Here is a 21,129-nt window from a genome sequence, read left to right as displayed (position 1 = left end):
GGCATATGTTACTTCAGGTAGATTCTCAGGTGGCATAACAAAAAAAAATAATAATAATAATGCATGGATTGATCTTGATTTACTGATTTCTGTAAACCAGGAACACTGAAAAAGCTATTTATCTGAAATCATGAGTACCGTGACATTAAATCATTAAATGCATCTTTAGAATTGCATATAGCAGTCATGGAAATGACCCCACGTTCCCGCATATTGGGAAACTGTAGTTTTAATACATGCAGTGTTCTGAGAAGATACTGAAGCATTCATGTGATGCAGAGCATTGAGCTCAGCAGGTTTTCAAGGATCCTCTGGCATCACACCAGCTTTCGTATTCTTATCCAGTATTTTAACTGGAACCAAAAAAAAATTCCAGTGTGAAGATTACTAGGATTTGATTACATTTAGCAATGGAGGAACCCTTTCTCTCTGAAGACAAACTGCTGCCAGAGACAGATTTACCACTGACCAACAATGTTTTTATGCAAATGTGCCTGAGTGAGCGCAGTAACCCCAAATTATAAGAGTCATTCAATCTCTTGCCAGGACAGCAATATTTATATATTGCAAAGATAAATTGGATATCAAACCAGTTCCATTACAGAGGGAAAGTTCTCTATGTAAATCAGCATTTCTAATCATGTTTCTTTCCACTCCCTTCCCCACTTTGCTTTCCTTCCTTTATCTTCAAAGATGAATTCCAAATGTATTTTTCTATTGTGTATTCACTTTGAATATTGAAACATTCAGCTAATGCCAAGCTAATGGATAATGTAAACTCCTCACTAGGAAACTTTAAAGTCTCTAAGTGTTTCTTCATGCCCTGGGAAGTATAAAGGGGCCATATTAACGTACAAGTGCTTCGTCTGCTCTTGTGCAAGTTTCTGTTTGGACTTATATTTCTCCTGCTGTCTGATGGGAGGAAGTTGGCAGTCATCTCCCTAGAGACTTTATTCACCCATCAGGAATGACTGACTGCAAGGGGTCAGATGCCCCTCTGCATGCTAGTCACCATTTGCTGACAGCAGCGCTCCCCCGAGAGAGCTGGCTTTGTTTACTGATGGGGCTAATATGAGGAGACACGTGAAGTCGTTTGGTTTGTGGAAGAGGGCAGGAGAGGCATGGTGCTGTGAAAACATTCCCACACACTCTAATGGCTCATTCACATAGAAAACAAGAGAGAGCCTTCAGCTTTTTTCACATAGCTCAGAGCAGAACAAACCGACTCCAGAACCCCAAGGCTCCAGTCAAAAAACACTTTCCTAATGCACTGAGATGCTCTCCATAATAGCTTACCTATGAGACCTCAGCTGCCATTTAGGCAACGAAATGACTTGGTTAGATTGAAAAGCTGCTCGGAGTGGCATTGTTGCCATTGTTTGCTGTTAGTTCCTAAACTTTTTTTTTTTTAAAAAATGTAACCTTTTTAAAAAAATGTAACCTAAACCTACAACCTCCTGAAACTGGTTATAATAGCTGAAATGTGTATTGGAACATGTAGAAAACATTACCAGTATAGTCACCAAACTATTTTATGTTTAGAATAAAAAGAATAGAACATAAAAGAAATAAAACTACCTAGAAATACAACCAGTCTAAAAAGAAATATGTGTTGTTTTGGTTTATTTCTCTGTATTTGATAGACATACACACAGATACAGATGTGTATTTTTAGAGTACAATTTAGGGAAACAAAATAAGTGAGTTTCTGAATTAGATTCCAGACATAGTTGGAACACATCATGGGAAAGTCCATGTTATAAGCTGTTTTAAGTGATGACTGATGTTTAATGAACAGCAGCATTCATTATTTGAACTACAACTTAACAAAACTATAAGAAGGCAACAATAACTGCCACAAAGTCAACACACATGGTCATGTATGTCAGTATCTGGCCTCTAACACCAGCCTGCATAGCATGATTAGAAATAAAACATAAGAGGGCAGACATCCTTCCTTTGAGATACCTTACAAGATCTTTTTGTGATGTAGGGGGTTTCTAGGTCTAGAATGGCATCATGATTTAACACTGTATTATGTAAAAAGGATTTCCTGTTTGTTCTAGAAGTGCTATGAATCTCCTTAGATTTGTTTTGTTTTATTTGCTTGTTTTTTGTTTTGTTTTCTTTTTGAGAAATACTAAGTAACAACACTGTCTTCACCTAATCCATGTTATTCATGATTTCCTCTATCTATTGTTTTTCCTCCACATATTTCTTTCCTTCCTTAAGGGTCCTAGTCTAATTTCTTTTCTTTTGGATAGCTGTTCTGTTTGTTACCATGTTTGTTGCCCTTTTCTTTATCTTTTCTAGTTGTTTTGTATCTTTCTCTGCATTGTTGATCAGACGATAGCCACAAACTCTATACTGAATGGAGGTCCCAATCATGCTGTAAAATAGTTTTTCGTTTGTTTGTTCATTTTTATATAATTATTGAGCATTGAGCAGATATTTTCATAGAAATTGCCAAGTAAGTCCATAATCTTAATTTCTGCAGGACAACATTAATTGTAAGCCAGCATTAATTGTAACCCAGTATATCTACATATACAGACACAGATGCACACATTTGTTTTTAAATATACATGTATGATACAAGATACATATATATCATTAGCTCTGTCAGTTATCTCTGTTTCCTTTCATGGACATTAAGTTGCATGTATTTGCATGCATGTATTGAATTTTCTGCCTTCTTATTGCCCATCACTCTGTACTGTGAAATTCCTAAACTTTTTAATAAAAAAATTACCTTTTTGTTTACTTTGCTGAATCCTCAGTAATTTGCTATCTACTTCTATTTCCAGATTATTTAGGGCAATATGTTGAGCAGTACAGGGCCTAGCACAGATCCTTTTGAGAAATCAGTGATAACCTTCTACCAGAACGAAGAACAACTTCCCTTTTCCTATCTTTTAAATTAAAAGAAGACTTGACCTTTTTTAGAAGAGCTTAGTTTCTTTCAGGTCATTGGTGAGGAACTTTTAAGAATAAATGCAACTCATTCATTGGATTTATATTCAACCAGTGTATCCATACCCACATCTTTGAAGAAATGGATGAAAATATCCACATTCCTTTTTCCACTTTTGTTTACTCTAAATTCTTCTCAAAGTCAATACAGCTCAAGGATTTGTTGAAATGGATGTGGCTATGCATAGCCATCAGGTCAAATAAATTAACTAACTCATTTAACTAACCCTAAGTTAAGTTTTCCAAATAATTGTTTGTTGCATTTGCTTTAGTTTTTACTGCTTCTGAAAAGATGCTATGTCTAATTTGTTTGATTCTAAAAATATTCATATTTAGCCTAAAATAACCCCACTTAGTGAATGTGCCATGGCAAATGTAAAGTTTAGAAAAGGCTTCGCTTTTCTGAGAGTTAACAGTATTGTTCTGTTCAATCTTCCAATGTTTAATACACTACATTTTTGGAGATGTGTGGTATGGCTCAAAGGGCAGGATTTGGCCCTTTGTTACCTACTGTTACTGGCACTAGTCTCCTAGCTATTGAAAAATGATGCATCAAATTTATATCACTGCAAATGTCACTATTCTGAATCTTGCATATGTTGCCTGAGCTGTCAGTAATAAAAATCTGTTCTTAATTATTCTCCCATTAAAAAAATAATAATTTTCTAATAACCCAGTGAAATGGAATTTGATGTTCTCTTTGGCTGGAAACATTTGAATGTTTTTAATCTATAAAGTTTAGTGTGCTTTTGCAAATTAGTAGGACTTTCCCATTTAAATTGCTTTGATTAACAACAAAAGCAGAATTTGTTTAAATCTCAGTTAAGTTTAAAAGTGCATGAGTAACTTAAGGAAAACATTTACAGAGAATACAATCTTTTAAACAATTCAACAGAAAGCCAGACATACAAAATTGGGTTTATGAGTGGTATAGGGATGCAACTCCAAAAATGCATAGTTAAAATTAATCATATTACATATTTTAATCTTTTGTCCATCTTGTTTTTCTTCTTTAATAGCAAATAATAGGGTTTGGTTTTGCTTCATTAATAGCATGTGGAACTAATTTCACTGTGAAGAGAAATTGGAAATAGTGAAGAATATTAAGAAAAAGGAAGGCATTGGATAGCATCAGATTTTCTGGTTGGAAGCAAAAAAAAATCCAGACCATAAATCCTATTTGCTTTTAATACTTTTTTTTTTTTTTTTTTTCTTTCACAGTACTTCTTTCAGTTAATTACCTTCATTCAAAGCCCAAAGAAGTGAGGAGAAAAGACTCCATTTGAAACTTTAGACTAGCCTCATAGATATGATAATTAGCATGGAATTCTACCTTCATTAAAGGTTGAAGGGTTTAAAATACACAAAGAGTGATGTGCTCTCCTTTCTTTGTTTTTTCAATGTGATGATAGACTCAAACATTTTAGCTCATCACTCTGCTTCACCGAATAACATGTCTTTTGGAAACATGAGTATTAACAGCCAATCTATAAAACACACATACAGCTGAAAAAAACACATATACAGCTGAAAAAAAAAACATTTCTTTTTCTTGTCCATCTGGTCTTGGCAACATGTATTTAAACCAAAGCATATAAAACATATTATACAAAACACTCTGGTTGATTCTGGATAATATTTCAATACCTTGCTTGGTTGCTTCTCAAATCAGACTGCTATATTACTATTTAAGTTTCCGTTTGTATCTCTTTGTCCAAAATTCTAGGCAAAATTTGTTCTTGCTCCTTGAAGCCGAGCAAACTAAGATTTATTTTGCCAGATACATTATTAAAATATTTTTGGAAGTTTAATGCCATAAAGCTATGTAATCAGAAAGCAGTACGAAACATACTATGGAAAGCTAGATGAATATTTGCTGATAAGAATTTTTTCTGCCCTTTTTGCATTAAATCTGTGCACTAATTGAGGCAAAATCCAATGGAAAAAAATTTGGTCCCATAAACAATGACTTTAATAATGTATGTACACAAAGACTGAATTAGAGTTGTACACGTTCTCTGGAGAGAGATTCTAGCAGTATATTGGGCAGTGATTCCTCCTATACTAGATTTTAAATATGTGTTGTAACAATAAACATACACATAAAAAGTATAAATTTCTAAACTACGAACATTTCATTTTTTAGTATTTCCAATTTTGATATTTTCCTATAATTCCTATTTTATCATATGCTAAAATTCTTTGGTATGTATGTATGTATGTATGTATTAAAATAAACCATTGAGATTATTACTGTAGTTTAGAATTATTTTGGTCACAATATTTTAGAGTGGTGTGACAACAGGCCCAGAAACTTAAATCTGTAATCATTGAGAAATCACTGTCTAAACCATTTTCACCTGCTCTGTTCACCTCATCATCTCATATTACCAGCTGGCCTTCTGACCAGTTTGCTAGTTCTTGCTAGTTAGGATGACCACTGTCAAAATCATGACAAGACCAAATGCAATTTTTTTCAACTTTTTCAGATCTTAGTGACCAACTTATGGAAGTAGTTGGTCTGGAAGGAGCCATGGAGATGGGTCAGATATATACAGGTCTGAAAAGTGCTGGAAGACGACTTGCCCAGTGTTCATCTGTTGTCATCAGGTATTGACAGCTTTAATTTGCACTGCACTGTTGTAGTGAATCAGTAAAGATTTATATATTATTACTTACACTTTCATTTGTAGTTTAATAGTCATAAATACTGTAGTTAATGTTTATGAAAGTATCATTTTATATATTAAATTTATTCTGTCCATATTCTATGGATATATTCCTTCGTTTAAGTGTGTTGAACGGAAGGAAGGAAAGAAAGAAAGAAGGAAGTGTTTAGATTCAGTCTTTACATTTTATATTCAGCTGTCATTTCATCCTTTGAAGAAATATTGGTAAGCAGCTGGAGAAGAAGCAGTAAGGCAGAAACTTGGACTTTATTATTGACATACATTCGATGCAGTTTAGAGCAAAAAGACATCTAACATTACTTTAATGACACATTTTAACCCATTTGTAATCCATTCCTCCTCAGGGAATAGTAGCATGTAATTAGTGTTTTAAACCATTTTTTATCCTTATCAAAGTACTCTGTTTTTTAATTTATTTATTTATTGAATACTGACAAGCCATTGTTAATAAATGTGCTGTTATGTGTTAACTGTGAACAGTGGAGCATGCTAATTTAGTTATGTTTTATCATCTACTAAGCTAGAAATAACCAGTACATTTACAATAGAGGAAAGATGGATTCGATCTTAACAAGAAGATAACTATTCTAACTTCGGATCAGATGAGGGTTGGAAAAGAGAGAGGTATTCAGCTCTTCATCAGTGAAGAATTTTTCAGGAAGAATTTTCTGAAATTTAAATAAATTCATAAGCTAAATAATGCTAAGACCAAGAAGACTAAAATAAGACATAAAATAAGGTAATTAACATAAGAGTAGCAATCAAAACTTTAAGAAAGTAAGTAGGATTTCCTGAAATTCATAGCATATTTTTAAGACTAATCTCAAGGACTGAGTGCTGTTGGCTTCAAAGTGCTCTTCCATGAGGATTAGGAAGAGAAATGAGGATGCCGAGGCATTTCAAACTTTTCTGGATACTGAGAAATATTTTTTATAATTGCACATGTGCAAGGTCGCAACTGCAAAAGAACCAGAACCCTTCCAAACTTAAAAAATTAGAGCTCATTGAATGTTCTTCCTTTCCTCCACTTATGGCTGTAGATGACAGTGGTTAATCCCACAAACTGCTAGTCATTTTTAAGTGACGTCCAGGTCAGAGTTTCCAGTTGAGAGATCAACTGATTCATTTTTCCACTATGAGAATTATTTGCTTCATGTTATCTTGAATAGTCTTGCATGCAAATTATTATAACACAGAAATAGGGTTGGAAAAGAGCATCCAAAAGATCATTCTTTTTTTTTTTTTTTTTTCAACCATTTTTCTATACTTTTCTAAATATGGTCATAGAAAATAGACATGGAACAATGTTTATGTTAAAATCAGTGAGACTTTACTAACAATTTAAATTTATAACATAGTATATTAAAGCCTCTGAACACAGTACAACAGTCAGTTGTTAGTGCTCTCAGTTAAATACAAGTGTAAAAGTGTGTTTTATGATTCTAATAAACAGCAATAATAGAGCTAAGAGTAATTTCTTTCTTTATAGCAGTTAGTCTAAATCATTAAAAATAGCAAGGTGTTTCTTTGTGTTTTCAGTGAATAAGGTTTATTCCTGAAGTTCATGCATCATTCTCTCTTTATTTCACAAACTGCAGAGTATTCTCCCATGAGAGTAATGTATTTCTAGCAAGATGTTTGAATATTTGCAATGTTTTTAATGTATGTGTTCAAAATGTTCATGTGTTCATGCTGCTTTTTTTGACTAGGTTACTTTAGTAAGCATGTTGGGTCATACTGGAGATTATATATAAGTTTGGGGTAAATCAAGTTTGGGGTGGCACACAATTATATGTGTGTGCCACCGCATATGTCTTCTTAAAAAATCCATTTATCAGTTTTGTCTAGTTACTCTTGCTTATACTGTGAAGTATATCGTTTTAGGACCAGCAAGTCACTGCCTATGCAGATAGATGGGGAACCTTGGATGCAAACCCCTTGCACAGTAAGTATACTGTTATCTCTGAGGAAAAGAAAAGGGGGGGGAAAAAAAATAATGATTTTTTTTCAATTGCAAAATTACAGTAGTCAGATATATTTACTTATTTATTTAGTTTCAATTCTTCAATGAAAGAAACAGAATCTTTTGGTTTAAACCTTGTCATTGGCTTAATTCAATTGCTTAAGGAATGTGTTTACATGGTGTTATTATGTAGCTCAACACCCACTGCATTTTCAATGCATCATGCTGTTTTTTCTACAGGTTGGAATGGAATAAAAGACAGTTATTTCAAAAGTTTGGAAAGTGTTCAGAAAGTGCAGTTCAGGCATTGCTTTACCTGTTGTGATTGTTGATTTGTGATGCTGTATTAGTTTTATAGTCTCTTGCTGTATTGCTGAGTAAGAATCAATGTGAGTTTTGATGCTAATATGCACAAGTAATTAATTATTCTTTAGAAACTAAGGCATATTTTCCATTTTAGAGTGTAAGAGTTCATGAGTTCATATCAAGAACGTTTTATTTAAAGCAGAAGCCTTGACTATGCTGATTGAATTATGCAACAGAAATAATAATTAAAAATTCCTTGCAATTTAAAAAAGTGAAGACTCTTCTGCTATCATAGAGCATTTCAATGCCCACATGTATCAGGTGAGGGCAACTAAGCAGGAAAGAGAACTCTATTCCTCCAGATAGGAAGGATCTTCTTCAGAGCTGTTTCTTTGAGGAACTCCAGTTGTTCAGTTCAACTGAGTGGATAATGCAAGAAAGGTAGAACACTGAGAACTCTCCCTGGTCATCTGTTTCCAATATATTATAGAGGGTAACCAAGCAGTTCCAGATGTTGAAGAAGACTGAGCTTTTCACTGTTGTATATAGTCACAGTAATGTGTTTTATGTGCAATATTACTAAGTTTTACTTAAAAAACCTGTGTTTTTAGGTAGATGAGTTACTATCACCTTACAGTTTGTAAGTTTGATGAACCAGTAATGTAACAAGAAAGTGTCCCGCTACAGAAAGGAGTAATTCTCCAAACCTGGGTCCTGGATCACTTTCATGATCTTCATCTATAGTAAAGGCAACATGAAAAGGTAAAAGGGAACACCTTCAGTAAAGTGCTAACAGGCTTGGGAGCTGATAAAGTATAGACTAGGATGAAAGTAAAGGGTTATGATAGTCCATGTTTGCTGTTATTCTGTAGTGAACAGCAGGGAGCATGCCTAAAATCTAATTCTGTATGGTAAGCTCTCAGATACTGCAATGAGAGGGAAACCATGTGAATGCACAGTATGTGAAGGCAAAACAGTGAGAATTTTGAGGTTTATTCCAAAAAAACTTTTGGAATTAAGAGATATCATTATCATTACTTTTTCTACAGCAATGGCTCAGTGCAGAGCAACAGTACTCTATCCAGCATTTACTTTAAGAAAAAGATGTAATTTTTCAGTTGCCAGACTACAGAAGAGAACTTATGGAAGGATGCTGGCAATAACATGTGCTTTTTTTCATCTTGATTGCTTGCTCTGTACAAAATCCCTGCTATCTGATTGATAATGCTAGCAGAAGCTGCCTGCATGATAGAGGACAAGCCTGGAAAAAGAGACAGTTCGTACATTTCAATTACTGCCTTAAGGAAACAGAAAATTATTACTGATAATTACTGCTGTCCAATTAAAGTAACCTTTTCAAGGGGATTGAAATGGCATATACTTTCTTGTGGACCCTATCCTTTTTGCTGTATCATCACTAAGAGAATATGCTTTGTGTTACATATGAAAACCCCGCTGTAAAATTTATTTATTTTTCGAGAGAACAGATTTGTTTATTATACAGCACCACTATGAATTTAGATATAGAATAATTGTTATATTATTCATTTTACATGGAAAAAAAATAAATGTTTGTTTTGTCTGTTGAGGAACTTGATGTATTTATCTACCCTGCTCTGTTTTCTACATCTCACAAAATTAAAAACAGGTATAGACCCACCTCTTCTCTCTACACTAATTCTATGTTAAAGTTTTTTCTTGAAGTTCTTTACATAGTACTAGGAATTGCTCCTGACACAATGTCAAAGATAGATGTTAGCCTTCTTTCAACTGGGGTTTAAGATTTGGTTTCCAAGGGGTCTTTGGAAGGCATCTATTTGATCACATAAGTACAAGGATAATCTCTTGTGGTGTATATCCAAAACTGGAGTCTGAAAAAAATATAAAATCAAAAATAATTCTTATGTGTAGCCAGCTATGTAGCCAATAATTTGAGCCTGCAAGACCTCAAATTTCAGAAAAAAGGAAAAAAAAAATAAATGATGAGACCAATATGAGAATCATAAGTTTTTATCTTTTCTAGAAACAAGACTGCATAAAAAAATTGCTTGCAGGTAATTTTCTCATAAAATTACCTGCAAGCAAATGATTAATGACCAGCTTTTAAATGGAAAATAACTAGATCAGATTAAGAAATCCATGTGTTTTGTTGCTTAGGAGACATATGAGAGTTTGCAGTTTGTTTTTCCTCTTAGAAGAATTCTTTCCATAGCTCTTGCAAGGGCCTGAGGACAATATATAAAGATGATGGTATTTGTACAACATGTATTGTGACATGGGAGGGACGTTCGTATGCTTCACATCAGGATGGAAGGAAGGCAGTTATTAGTTTGCTAGATGTGTTATTTTAAGGCTACTGTCCCCACACAGTAGATATAGTGAGATAGATAGACCATCTCAGTAGTTCTATGTACATCAATTAGGTACAGCAGTTAGGTAAGACAGCTGAGCTTCAGCTTTTTGATTCTTGGGTGCTCTAGACCGTTCAGCTACCGTTGAAAAAAGGCTGCTCTCTCTCCCCCTCCGACTGTGCTTTAGAAAGCTGAAATAACACAATTTTGGCATGGTGGCCTCAGGAATTTCATTGTCATTTAGATTCAGTAGCTTTAGGGACTAACCTAAAAAAAATTACAGAGCCCAAGTGAAAAAGAAATTCATACAATCAGCATGTATTTAATCAACCTTGCCCAAAGGTATACGTGGTTAAACAGAACTCAGAAGTCTGAAAGGACTTAGAAGTCCTTTTCTGTTTCTCCTTCAGATTTTGGTACAAGTGAGGGCATTTTGTAAATGATTAATCAAAAAATCAGGTTCAACTTGATCAAAATTCTCCTTCGATATTCTATTACATTCTGCTATGCAGATTAAAGAAGGTAAGCTCTGTATCCAGTCCTGTTATGTATGAAATGCAGGCTGCAAATGCAGGTTTGGAAGTTTATTTCCCATTGAAGAAATCAGTAACTTTATCTTTGCTACTTCTCCTCTTTTTCCTTCTCATGCACAGAGGCCACGTTCCCCCAAAATGATTGCATGGGCTCAAAAAAAAAAAAAATAATTATATATATATAATCAGAATCACTGCATATATATATATATAATGGAATATATGGAATTATTGTATATCAATATACATATATGGAATATATAGTGATTCTCCAGAAGCTATGATCTGTGATTTTTCATTCCTGTGATCACTTTTAGTACTAAAGAAGTTGCTGCATGCATCTTTTATTATCTAATCTTACACGCGCACCTAACATCCCTAAAAGGCAATTGTATAAGTTCTGTTAATATTTAAAAATTTGAGTGGCCCCAGTCTAAACATTTAATAAACATCCAGAATCAATTCAATATTTCGAACACATGCAGACATCTGTATCTGACAAAGTCACTCTGCTCAGGTATAATAAGATGCAGAATCTGAACATCAAATTGTATTATTTTTATGTTTTATTTTGTTGTTTGTTTTTTTTTATGTAGAAGAATCTTTAGAAGAAGGAAAAATGATAATGTTAATATTATGTTAAACATCTCATCTGATTAGCTGAGGAGGAAATTCTATCAGAGCTCTCCCAGACAAATATAGAAACATAAAAGATATCCATGGTTTCACCTGATCTCCAAACAGGTCACTAATAGTAATGAAACTTCAGAGATTCTCAAGTTAATTCAATAAACTTCTAGCTTTAGCCATCAGGATTTTATATATATATATATATATATTTTATTATTTTTTTTTTAAAGTGATCTTTCAATTTAGCTACATAATGTATTAGCATTGTTTTGAAAAATCTATAAGAATTCTAGATTAATTAATTCATCTTAATTAGAAACAACTGTGATTTCAGTTCTTTCAGCTATTCATGACTTGGTTGGCATCTTATCTGAAAGCGTGTCAAGCTGCTAGCAACATTAGACTAAATAAAATAGAAGACAGAAATGTCTATAAAAGATGTAAGAGTACTGCCAAATAAAGGAATGGTAATCCATAGTCAAAGCCCACCTGATAGATTGCCAGATTGTTTCATAAACATCTAAAGTGCTTGTATTTAACAGTATTTTTAAAAAATATTTACTGATAGGGAAAACTTGTAAGAAACCATTTAATAATGGAATTCAGAAAATATATTTTTTGAGTTCCATTTTGAGTTTATATTTTTTGAAATATATATTCTGAAATATAATTATAATTTTGAAATATTATAATCTTGTATGCACCTTAAAAATAAGGATTGGAGGACTGGATATTTTCTTTCTAGCCTTTCCTTTAGATATGTGATGAGCATGATCTCAAAGGACTTATTGAAGTCCTACTTTTGTATTTAAATCCAAAGAGAAAGAAGAACAAAATATGTTTAATCATATTTGTGATATGCCAGGGCTGGGTGAAGAAAAATGACACAGTCACAGATTTGTTTTATGTAGATCCATTGGCTCCAAAACTCCATAAGTTGCATGAAGAAGTTGCAGCTGTTTTCTAGACTCTTGGTCTGTAACGTAACCTCTTTCCATGTCACTGAATGTTTTTGTTTTTTTCCGTTTTGTTTTTTGTTAACATGGGAAATTAAACTTTTGTGTCTGCTTCTTTCGAGCAAAGAGGAACTGGATCCTAGATATGGTGGCTTGTGTTTGTAGAATGTTGTATAATAACTACACGAGTATAGTTATGGAAGTCAATTGCTAGAAAAAACAAGTTTTGGGTGTTATACTGAAATCCTACATTTTCCCTCTTTTGAACAACAGTGTGCATACTTTTGAAGCCAGAGTGGTTTATTGAGCTTCTAACATTTTATCATGCAGTTGGGTATTATTTTTTGTACTCACAGGTACACTGCACATTAATTAGTTTTGTTTACCTATGCATTTTTTTCTTAATTTCACAACAGTAGTTTTTGTAATTGACAAAGCAATTTACTGCATGTGTGCTTTCTGCACCCCAGACAAATACTCTAGCATGTAATGCACCTTTCTTTCCAGTTCAGATTGTTAAGAAAAGAATTAGTTGTGACTAATTGCCAATTAATTTGCAGTGGTTTCAGGGAGGAGGGAGGAAAAAAAACAATTGCACCTACTAATTAAAATTTGAAATATTCCAAAGTGTCATCTTTAGGTGTCTGTGGAATACATAATTTCCATTTTAGTTCTGCACTAGATCTGTAACAACCCTGAGTTTGACAGCTCTATTAATTTAAAACCTCAGTGATACCTATTAGTACAAAACATGAAAAAAATGCCATTAATCATTTATTTTAATTCTGCAACTCTGTCATTTTCTCAGTATGTTTAAAAATTATGATGACACCATAATGTTTTCCAATCTACCTGTGTGAAGGGGAAACGGATCACACTACTTAGGAGAGAGACTAGAGTATATTATTAGAGCGTAATTAATGCCTAACTGATTAGATTTGATTGCACTTTGCACAATAATATTGTTAAGAAATTTATTTAAAAGATATATTGCATAATGCTATATTTAAAACAACTGGTCTAGACCTGAGTGATTTGACCAAAATGCCACATAATGCAAATAACAGGTTAATTATAATAGCACTGCTTACATTCTGTACATCTTAGTCATCCAGTACAGCCCTCAATCACCTATGAGAAGATAAAAGTGTTTACCACTTCTGTGACATAGAAGTGGTACATCCTGTAAGGGAAGAAGCAAATGTGCATCAAAACTGGGAAAACCTTCATACCCTCAAAACTATCAACAGCCAGACCCTGATGATAACAAGGAACAAAGTGACCATAAACTAGCAGGTCCAAGCTGAAAAGGAGGTTTTTGTTTGTTTCTTTCCCCCCCTCTGTCCTTAAAACACAGTGTTCTTTTATTTAATATTAATTAAAATATTACAAGCAGGGCTTACTTTCTCCATCTTTGGTTATCTATTCTCATTTAGCATTGTAGTTAGCACTTGCGTGTATAGCAGTACATTCTGTGTTAACAGTAAGTATTTAGGCATTCTGTGAAGTCAGGAATAGATAAGCAGTACATAGTGTAGAAATACCAACATACAAGCAAAATAGACTGACCTAAAAGAGATGGCCATTACACTAAAATTGTTGATGGTCACTTCATTTTTTTCAGTGGATTAATTTTGTTAATGTAACTTCAAGGCATATTTTGAGACTCTGACCTGAAACAAATAAATTTATGGTTTATGCATTTATAAATATCTTTAATATAACACATTCTGGCTTCTCCTTTATCAGATTTTTTTTTTTTTTTATCTACGAAGAGGGAGCGATTATTAAATTAATAACTCTTATTTTAAGATTTATGCTCTTTGTAAATGGATCTTTTGTCCCTTCCCATGAAATGGACACGCTTTTTAATGCTAGAAAGACAATTTTGAAATTGCAAATGCAATATTTTTTTTCTGCTAGGCCTATTTACTAGATAAGTCTTTTAGATTTCTAGTCTTTTTACATTTATTTTACATTTAGTAAATTTTTACATTTACTAGATAGTCTTTTACATTTCTGTGATTGTGAACTCAAAGGCTAAAATCATGGCTACAGTTAGTGAATGAGAGTTTTGCCAGTGCCATTTTGCCACTCAAGCCATTCCAACAGCTTGAGATTAGCCCATAGTGTATATACAGCTTTCAACAACAACAAAAATAATAGCCACTTGTGCTTTTTTGCTTTCATTCCAAATGAAATTGCTTTTCCAAAGTTTTTTGGTTTTTGTTTGTACTTTTAATTAAATTTCTTACAAATATGCCGAATAGAAGCTTTTTCTTGCATTCTTTCCTCCAGTCAGTTCCCTAATTTATGTTTAAAATGTCCTCCATACTTGCTGTAAGTCATTCTATATTTTCAATAAACCAGAGTACATTATCTCAAAAAATATTTTCCAGTATTCGTTACTATTTTGCATGAGTTTGTCTGTCAGGGTATCATTAGTTACTAAAAATGTCAGGTTTGATTTTGTTTGTTTCCCTGACCAATCACTTTTTGTCTATTTCTTGTCTTTTTGTGAGGCAATCAGAGATTCACCTTGGAAAAATGAAAAAGAATAAAAAAAAAAAGTGGGTCTTATTGAAAGCTTTTAAAATTGTGTTTCTAATACAAAAGATATTAAGTTTTTTTTTGCTGAAGGGGAGAGAAAAAGCAAATAGTAGAAGTTAGTCTTCAGACACTAGGCACACAGAGAATTTATACACAGATAGTGATTTATTTATTTATTTATTTATTCAGTTTTTAACTTTTTACATCTTTCCAGGACCAGATCATCACCTTGGATGCCTATAATTATTATTATTTTCTGTCCATTTTAGTCTCTGTAGACCCTCTAAGTGTTCAGTCCTACTTTGACCCAATAAACTGTTTCCCTTTCTGAGACCCTTAGTGATCTTGAAGTGTTTGATTTCACTTGTCATTGACATAGCACCAACTTTGGTGATGTTGCCAGTATGCAAACAGAAGAAGCAACAATTCTAGGACAGAAACGCAGTGACTAAAAGTCTTGAGAAAGGCAAAGTTAGATTTCAGGCAACGTAGTGCAATGGTTCAGTCTGTATTGTACTGATCTCTTTTTATGACCCATATACATGTATATACATATGTGTATATATATTTAATTGGGAAAATAAAAAATCAAAGGTTATCATTGTTAACCTTAGCAGTAGTGCAGTAGTAACTTACATTACCATGAACATGTTAAAAACTTACTTTAAGTTACCATTTTACTTTTTTAGATTCAGAATGTAAAGTATATTTTATGCCACTGGAATTGTGCCAATTTACAACAGTTGAAAATATGTCTTAGAGAAATGCATGTAGGACTCCATCCTCATGCGCATGAGTGGTTAATCATGTTCAGGCGTCTTAGCTGATCTCAGCTGATAGGATAAAACATACTGAAGAGGTCATGTTCTCTGAAACAGATGGCTCAAGCCAAAAAAGAACATTACAAATGATAAATATTTTCTCAAGATGTAATTGCATTCACCCTTAGCAACATTGAACAGCCCCAGTCCAACATGCAATCTGTATGGTTTCTCAGGAATAACTCACCTCTTCATACAAAAGCCATCTTTTGAGGTTTGCTCTTTTATTCGTTTTAAGATGGAATTATTATGATTTACCTCTGAAATGAAATTCTGAGAACGTTCCTACTGCCTCATCATGGCCGAATCTTGTAATATACTGAACCCTCATGACTCTCCTAAAATTCACTCACTGCAGCTGCAGATTACTTTGTGTATTGATTCTCAGGATCAGGTTGATGTCATCACTATTCCTGAGACCCAAAATATGTTTTATGAAGCATGTGAAAGCTACAGAAATCCTTGAGGCAGTTTTCCATCAGCTGGTATAAAGTGACATTAATGGAATAATGCCAACTTACCCGAACTACAGATTTGGCTTCCAAAGTGGTGCCTGAAGCAGAATTTCATGTGAGAAAATATGTTGATGCCAGTCTTTGAAAGCAGTAGTTATTTTCTGTGTGAAAGTAACATAAATTTCAAAAAAAAAAAAAAAAAAAAAAGAAATAAAATTATACTACATTTGATACTAATGAACAATGTTGACAAGAAGAGGTCACCAATGAAATTTGAGATTACGAACTAAGGTGACAGGGAAATGAACATTTGGAGAATTAAAGTAAGTCTCTAATAGAGTTAAACCCAAAACATTTTGTTGGGATTTTTATGTTTCTGTCTCTTTTATATAGCAAAGTAAATTTCCACCACAAGAAACATCCTGAACTATATTTTAATGAGACTTTCCACGTGACATACATTTTTTGTTTTATTACTGTTGGTGAATGACAAGTGAAGGATATTCATTTTAACTGGAAAATGTCAGGTATGCACTTTAAGAGATATATTTTTCCAGTTTTTAATGAGGTGGTGTTTCTTTTTGAAAGAAATACCTATCTCTGATGTGGGTACTATGCAGATGACAACTGATATTTAATAAGTGATGGTTCTTGTATTAGTCGTAGTTCACTAAAGAAAATGTCTCGGATTGCTTTTGAAAAACTCCTAGCGTCACTAGCCCAAAGGCAAGATGTGACCTTTTTATTACATAATGAGAATCATTTATTATCTTACAATGTATCTTAAAGTCACAGACAAAATGCCACTTTGATAATTGCTTTCAATTAGCTTTGAGCATAGCATACATTCATAAAATGTCTTCTCTAATTTAGACTTGAATTAGAGAAAATTGCAGACATAATCTACTTTAAGGTTGTCTCATTTAAGGTGATTCGTAGTTTTATATCAAAGAAATCAAAACGGGTCACTTTAGAGCAGTCTTGCAAAGTGTTTTAAATAGGCTTTTCAATATTTGAGTCTATTCTATTAACAATTAATTAACAAATTGGAATGCTAGTTAATCTTTTTTGACCTTTTTTGTGTGTTAACTTTTGACTTTCATTCATAGTGGCTATTTTGAAATTAAACAGTATCCTGTGTTAGAAGAGAGGTACAGTTTGATTAGATGTATAAACAAAACATACAAAGATACAGTTTCTATCTTAGTAATAAGCAATGACTTGGTCTGCCAGCACATATGTCCTTTCCAGCTTTTAAATTCTTATTAATCTTGTAAACATGTAAAATATTCAACAGCAAGCAATAAATTCTACAGTCAAGAAGTAAGGTCATATATTGGCATGTATTTTATTGTATATGATTTTTAATATTGATTGCATGTATAATTTAAAGTATCTGTGGTAACGATTATACATACATTGGCTTACTGCACATGTATCATCATTCATAAAAATAAGGATATTTTCCCTTCTTTGATTAAATGAAAAAAGGTTGAAAATTACATATAAAGATAATTCAGGCATTTCAGATACTTGCATGTAGAAACTGAACTACCTCAATGGATAACTGATTCTCTTCTTTCTTCCCCCAGATAAAAATTACCCACAAGAACCAAGCCCCTATGTTGATGGGACCTCCTCCAAAAACTGGTCTTTTTTCTTCTATCATCAAAAGAACAAGGAACCACAGCAAGGAATAAGCCTGTGTAGTTTAGTTTTTAGAAAACCAATTAGCTTTGTTGGGCTTTGGAATATTTATGCTGGAAATCTTTCAAGAATTTCAGAATACATACTACTTGCAAAATCATGGATTTTGGTTTAACAGTTTCCGTGACTAAGCTAATGTAAAACTATGCTATTAGGAAAAAATAAATAAATAAATAAAAAGCAACAGTTTTGTAGGTGTTTTGCATGAAGAAAGCAAATCTTTACATGAAGTGATACAATATTTTTTTTCTTGTTGTTGTTGCATGCAATATCATTTACTAATCTGTGTGATAATTCTGCCATGAAATATAGGAAGGGAATGCCATGAATAATTTGATTTTCTCTCTATTCTATTTCTGGCTTCTTCTTTCTTTTTTTTTTTTTTCTATTACAATGATCATATTCAATAAGTTCAACAGTATCTCTTGAATCAAGCATCTTCATATCAATAACAAATTAGACCTGTTTCAGAGTAAAGTTTGTTACAGGTCTCATTAACTTGCACTTTTAGTTTATCATTTGTTTCTACCCTAAGAATATTTTTATTCAGATAAGTATTAAAATCTTATATCTTATTCTGATAACTCCTATGTATATGAGTAATTGTATCTGTTGAAATCTGTTGAAATCAATGTGTGCATTATTCAAATGATCGTGATTATTCGTGTGTAAGTTTTAGCAAGACTGGAAATCAATGGAAATTTGAGCAAAAACTATGTGGTTAAGGAGATCGTGCTAAGAATGAAGATGTTAATACTTGCAAAACCAAGCATTGGAGTTGTTTGTTGAAACATTAGAATTATCTTAATGAGTAATACATCACTGTAACATGGCAAACTTTAAATCGCTCTGTGTATCGACCGATAGTATAGTGCATATGCACACAAATAACCAAAGCTCATGCCTAATAAAGTGCATTTCCCACCAAAGATTTAGTGAAGGATGCTTCAGAGAAATGGGTTAATGCATAATTAATCAAGCTCACTGGAGTAGATTCACTTCTGAAAATTTACAGTTCTTTTGATTATGTTGGCAATGTCCAGACAAATGTTGGGGTAGGAAAAAAACATTAAATTAATTGCAAATAAATACTCACTTTTCATTTGTTTCATAAGCTGATAGATATAGACACATACTCTAAATATTGACATTTATAGATACTTTAAATATTGGAAAATTAAACTTATCTAATTTTGTTTTTGTTATTATTTATACATCTACTCTATCCATAATTTACTTGTCCTCTAAATTCATCTCTTAGGAAAGGATAAATTGTTATCTATTTCCCTTTTGTAGTCTGTTGTCTGGAATCAAATCATTTATTGTCATAAATTTTGTGGAGGCAGTTTTTCAGGTCTTTACTTTCTTAGCCCTCTGAGAGACTTCCTAACAGCTTAAAAATCATAAATCAGGGATTTGTCTGAGGATTGCACAACACTATCTAATGTTGAAGGGGAGTCCAAGAATGGCAACTTATTTTCAGTCTTGTATTTAAACAATCTTAATCAAAAATTTTGTGCAGTCTTAACATTGTTCTTCGTTCAGAGTGAGCTGCTTCTCTTCTCTGCATGTTTTAATGAAATTTCATCAAAAAAGAAAAAAAAAACAAAACAACAAACTTTGCTTGAAATCCATGATTTCCCATTTTTATCTAGATTTTAAAATGCTAATGATTTATTAAATCTATTTTTCTATTGATTCATCCTTCCATCAGAAAATAGTATTTCATCATCCTGTAGTGCACAGTACTGTGCACGTACTTAAATAAAGTTGATATCATTAGTTCATCAGTGTAAGAATTCAACAGAGTCCTAATTTATATAATAGACATTGAAATGAAAGTCAGTGTATAGGTAAGGATTTTGTCTTTGAAATATACAATCAGTGTTTTGTAAACATTAGGAGGTAAATATTAAGTAATGTTATGTTCAGCATTAGGTAGAAAAATAAGAGGGCAATTATTTGCTAAAATTAAGATCTTGTAATTCCCCATTCTTGGGTCCAATGGTGTTGACAATTAGTTACCATATGAGTGAACTAATATTTTTCCTGTGCATTGCAAACACACACATACAAAACACATTTGATGCACTTCTTGACTGCACATATAAATATAGAGCTAAAGATATGAGCAAAAAGGAGAAACCTGCTGGCATGATATTACATAAAGTGCACACTGGTTTTATGAAATTATGGTTACAGGTGACATTTTCAGATAACTTGATATAGGATTTTCTACCAATGCTTTATTATTATTATTATTATTATTTTCTTCTTTGTGGCAAAAATGTGTTTAAGGACTATATATAATGTGTTCTCTATGATTATCTCATGAACATTGTAACTCTGAAAAAAAAATAAAAACATATATAAGCTATTCTTTAATAATGTATGCAATTTTAAAAGTGCCAGTCTGAATAGCAAATTGATCATAACATGCTTTTCCATATAGAGATGGGTTCATGTAATCATGATTACATGTAACTCTGACTAGATCTAGAAAATGTAAATCAGATATGTTTGTCAGTATGTGTCTAATTCTTACAGTAGGAAAATATAATGAAATAGCCATTTTATTACATACTGACACATTGCAACAGTAACATTCTTTCTTGTGTTTGTTTGTTTGTTTGCAATGGCCTTTAACAATTTAAAACCATGATCAAGATGAACATGATGATGATGAATAGAATATCTTAGAGTACATAAATCATAGTGTGAAAGGAAAATGCTTGATTTAGTGAAAGAGAACTTCCCTTCCTTGCTTCCTTCCTTTCTTCCTTCTTTCTTTCTCATTTCAGTGTGCACAGAATTAACATTGTGAAATTATACGGTCATATACAGTGAAGTGAAACACAGAAAATATGTACATGTATGTATCTTCATTCAGGTGAAATAAATGCACTGTTCTGAATCTTAAGAGTAGTAGCCCTAAACCTTCACTGTTTACAATGGGACATTCTTTAAGGCCTCATTAATGACATTTTCAATATACATGGAAATTACAAAGACATAGGAATTAGCCTGACATTGAATTTGCAAATTTTTCCTCTTCCTACTAGAGCGTTGCATGTGGTCAATGTGCTGAAGAAAGAACATGATGTCTCCAAAAGAAATCTAAGTTGTGAAAGTGATTAGCATCACTCTCCCTTCACATGAGTTCCTGTTAAAAGTAGAGTTCAGTGCAGAGACAA

General features: G+C 32.8%; 1 protein-coding gene across 21 annotated transcripts in view; it reads left to right on the top strand.

Moving 5' to 3' along the window:
* DGKB (diacylglycerol kinase beta) overlaps nucleotides 1–20,855 on the top strand; it is a 375,368-nt gene extending 354,513 nt beyond the window's left edge. For 20 of the 21 annotated variants that reach the window (XM_068674063.1, XM_068674061.1, XM_068674059.1 and 17 more), the window contains 3 exons: nucleotides 5,463–5,583; nucleotides 7,548–7,608; nucleotides 17,821–20,855. In XM_068674063.1, coding sequence (XP_068530164.1) covers nucleotides 5,463–5,583; nucleotides 7,548–7,608; nucleotides 17,821–17,928 — 290 coding nt within the window. In that variant the 3' untranslated portion in view covers nucleotides 17,929–20,855. Of the gene's footprint in view, nucleotides 1–5,462; nucleotides 5,584–7,547; nucleotides 7,609–7,866; nucleotides 17,795–17,820 lie in introns of those variants that run through there. The other variant, XM_068674072.1, reaches the window with a different exon arrangement.
* The last annotated feature ends 274 nt before the right edge of the window (nucleotides 20,856–21,129 follow it).

This window comes from Anas acuta, chromosome 2, assembly GCF_963932015.1.
Source record: "Anas acuta chromosome 2, bAnaAcu1.1, whole genome shotgun sequence".
Lineage (NCBI taxonomy): Eukaryota > Metazoa > Chordata > Aves > Anseriformes > Anatidae > Anas > Anas acuta.
Note: the sequence above shows the minus strand (reverse complement) of the source record. Positions and strands in the feature narration are given on the sequence as shown.